This window comes from Engraulis encrasicolus, chromosome 19, assembly GCF_034702125.1.
Source record: "Engraulis encrasicolus isolate BLACKSEA-1 chromosome 19, IST_EnEncr_1.0, whole genome shotgun sequence".
In the NCBI taxonomy this organism is placed as follows: domain Eukaryota; kingdom Metazoa; phylum Chordata; class Actinopteri; order Clupeiformes; family Engraulidae; genus Engraulis; species Engraulis encrasicolus.
The window spans coordinates 14,867,882-14,870,381 of NC_085875.1; the positions used below are offsets into that span (position 1 = coordinate 14,867,882).

Below are 2,500 nucleotides of genomic sequence, written 5' to 3' on the forward strand. Positions count from 1 at the left end.
TAAATTGCAGAATTGCATGTTACATGATTACAATGCAAACACATTACAGCAAACATTACATTATATCATATTATACATTATTTATATCTAATATGTGTATAAAATATATTTATTGACATGCTGCAACTCTCATTGACACAGCCTAATTTAAACAGCCTTTTCGTAGACCCTAGCATATAAAACTACTATACAACATACAAATCTGATCATGATAATGGAAATGTACAGTAGTGTTTCTATAAGAATGCTGACTGTTTAACAAGAGCAATATGATCTTTTCCACAGGATGTTGCCACACGATGGGGCAGTAAGCAGAAGATGGTGGCGCGGGTACTGGAGCAACTCCCTGCCATAAGACGTGTCCTGGTCGAAGACAGAAAACACAGCAACCTCACCCCAGCCTGGCAAGATGTGTCTGTGTTGGAGTCCATCAACGCAGCAATGAAGCCATTGGTGGACTTAACAGACATCCTCTCAGGGGAAAAATATGTTACAGTGTCATCAGTCAAGCCTGTGCTGGAGCTGATTAAAGGTGATCTTCTCTCCCAAGACCCAGCAGACACAGCACTGACAGCCAGTATAAAAGAACAAATGTGCAAGACACTGGCTGACAAATACAGATCCCCTGCAATCCAAGGCCTATTGAGGAAAGCCACCATTCTGGACCCCAGGTATCGTGGCAGGATGGAGGAAGAAGAGGCATTAGAAGATCTGAAACTTCAGCTGGTGCAAGAGCAACTGGACTTAAAAGAGCCAGATGGAAATGGCCAAGGTGCTAGTGGTGAGAGCTGCAGCAGTGCTGATGGAGGGAAGGCGGATGAACCCACTGCTGCCCCCCCACCTGCTAAGAAGAAGAGGCTGAGTGACCTCCTTCAAAACAGGAGAGTTCAACTCTCGGGTCGTCAGGTCCAGGCTGCATCAAGGAGAGTACAGGTGGATGCAGAGCTAACCAGGTACCTACAAGAGGAGGTACTTGATACATCCTCTGATCCCTTGTTGTGGTGGCGTGAAAACGAAAAAAGATTCCCTCTTCTTGCCACCTTAGCGAAGAAATTCATGTGCATTTGTGCAACAAGCTGCAGCTCAGAGCGCATGTTCAGTACAGCTGGCAACATTGTTACACCTCAAAGAGTGTGCCTTAAGCCACACAAAGTTAACCAGTTGGTGTTTCTTGCTCGCAATCTGCCTGATGAGTAAAACAAGATTGTATTGATTGTGTGTGTGGGGGGGGGAGGGGGAGGGGGTTGCTGCTGTTTTGCACTGTTCATGATGTTACACCTCAAAGTGCCTTAAGCCACAAAGTCAACTGGTTTCTGTTCCTGACTTGATTAGTAAAGCAAAAAGATTGTATTGGTGTGTGTGTGTGTGTGTGTGTGTGTGTGTGTGTGTGTGTGTGTGTGTGTGTGTGTGTGTGTGTGTGTGTGTGTGTGTGTGTGTGTGTGTGTGTTGTTTTGCACTGCTCACAAATGTTCTCACTGTCTAGCTGTTTGTGTGTCTAGCAATTTGCACTGCTCACAAATGTTCTCACTGTCTAGCTGTTTGTGTGTAGGTGTGGTTCATTCTCTTGGACACAAATATGACATCGCTTGCTCTTGTTAATGCCACCTCTGGTGGGTAAGTGTTCTTATTGTTTACTGTGTGTGTGTGTGCATGTGTGTGTGCGTGCGTGCATGGGTGCCCCTGCTCGTTTATAAGCAACTTTAAAAGACATTCTTCATTGTTATTGTAATAAAACTACATTTATTGATATTTGAAATGGTGTATCTGCATTTTTTATTGCATTTTATCCAATTATTTATCATTGTAATTATATTATTTGAAAGTTGCGAAAAATTCAATATTATCAATTATCGGAAATAATTTCTTGGCCAACTTATCGTCCAGCAAAATTTGTCATCGTGACAGGCCTAAGTAGTAGTAGTAGTAGTAGTAGTAGCCGTAGTAGTAGTAGTAGTAGTAGTAGTAGTCGTCGTCGTCACAGTAGGTAAGCCCCACTCAGTCTCACCTGTGTCAGATGCCCCGCCCACTGCAGAGACCAGGTCAGGATGCCCCCCTCCAGCTCCGCCTGGAAAAATAAAGGCAACAACATACACACAAACATGAATCACACACACACAAACACATACACACAAACATGAATCACACACACACAAACACATACACACAAACATGAATCACACACACACAAACACATACACACAAACATGAATCACACACACACACACAAACACATACACAAACATTAACCACACACACAAACACATACACACAAACATGAATCACACACACCATAGACATAGCCTGGCTGTCACCGCTACACGGTTCTGCAAGCCTTGTCCCAGCCAAGCTGGATTAAGGCTTGCAGTTAAAAATAGGGACACTGTGCTGGAAATGGTCAAAAAGGTACTGCAACTATGCTGCTCATTGAAACTTACATGGAAGTTTATTAGGTAATAAATTAATATTTTCTAGTATGGTCCAGGTAGAGTCATTTTTGCAG

At 43.2% G+C, this 2,500-nt stretch overlaps 1 protein-coding gene across 1 annotated transcript in view; it reads right to left on the bottom strand.

Annotated features, from left to right (window-relative positions):
* Positions 1–2,500, bottom strand: part of ush2a (Usher syndrome 2A (autosomal recessive, mild)) — a 582,756-nt gene that overhangs the window by 351,977 nt on the left and 228,279 nt on the right. Inside the window, exon 32 of the mRNA XM_063184090.1 lies at positions 2,006–2,065. Within this exon, the coding sequence (XP_063040160.1) occupies positions 2,006–2,065 (60 nt within the window). The remainder of the gene's footprint in view (positions 1–2,005; positions 2,066–2,500) is intronic.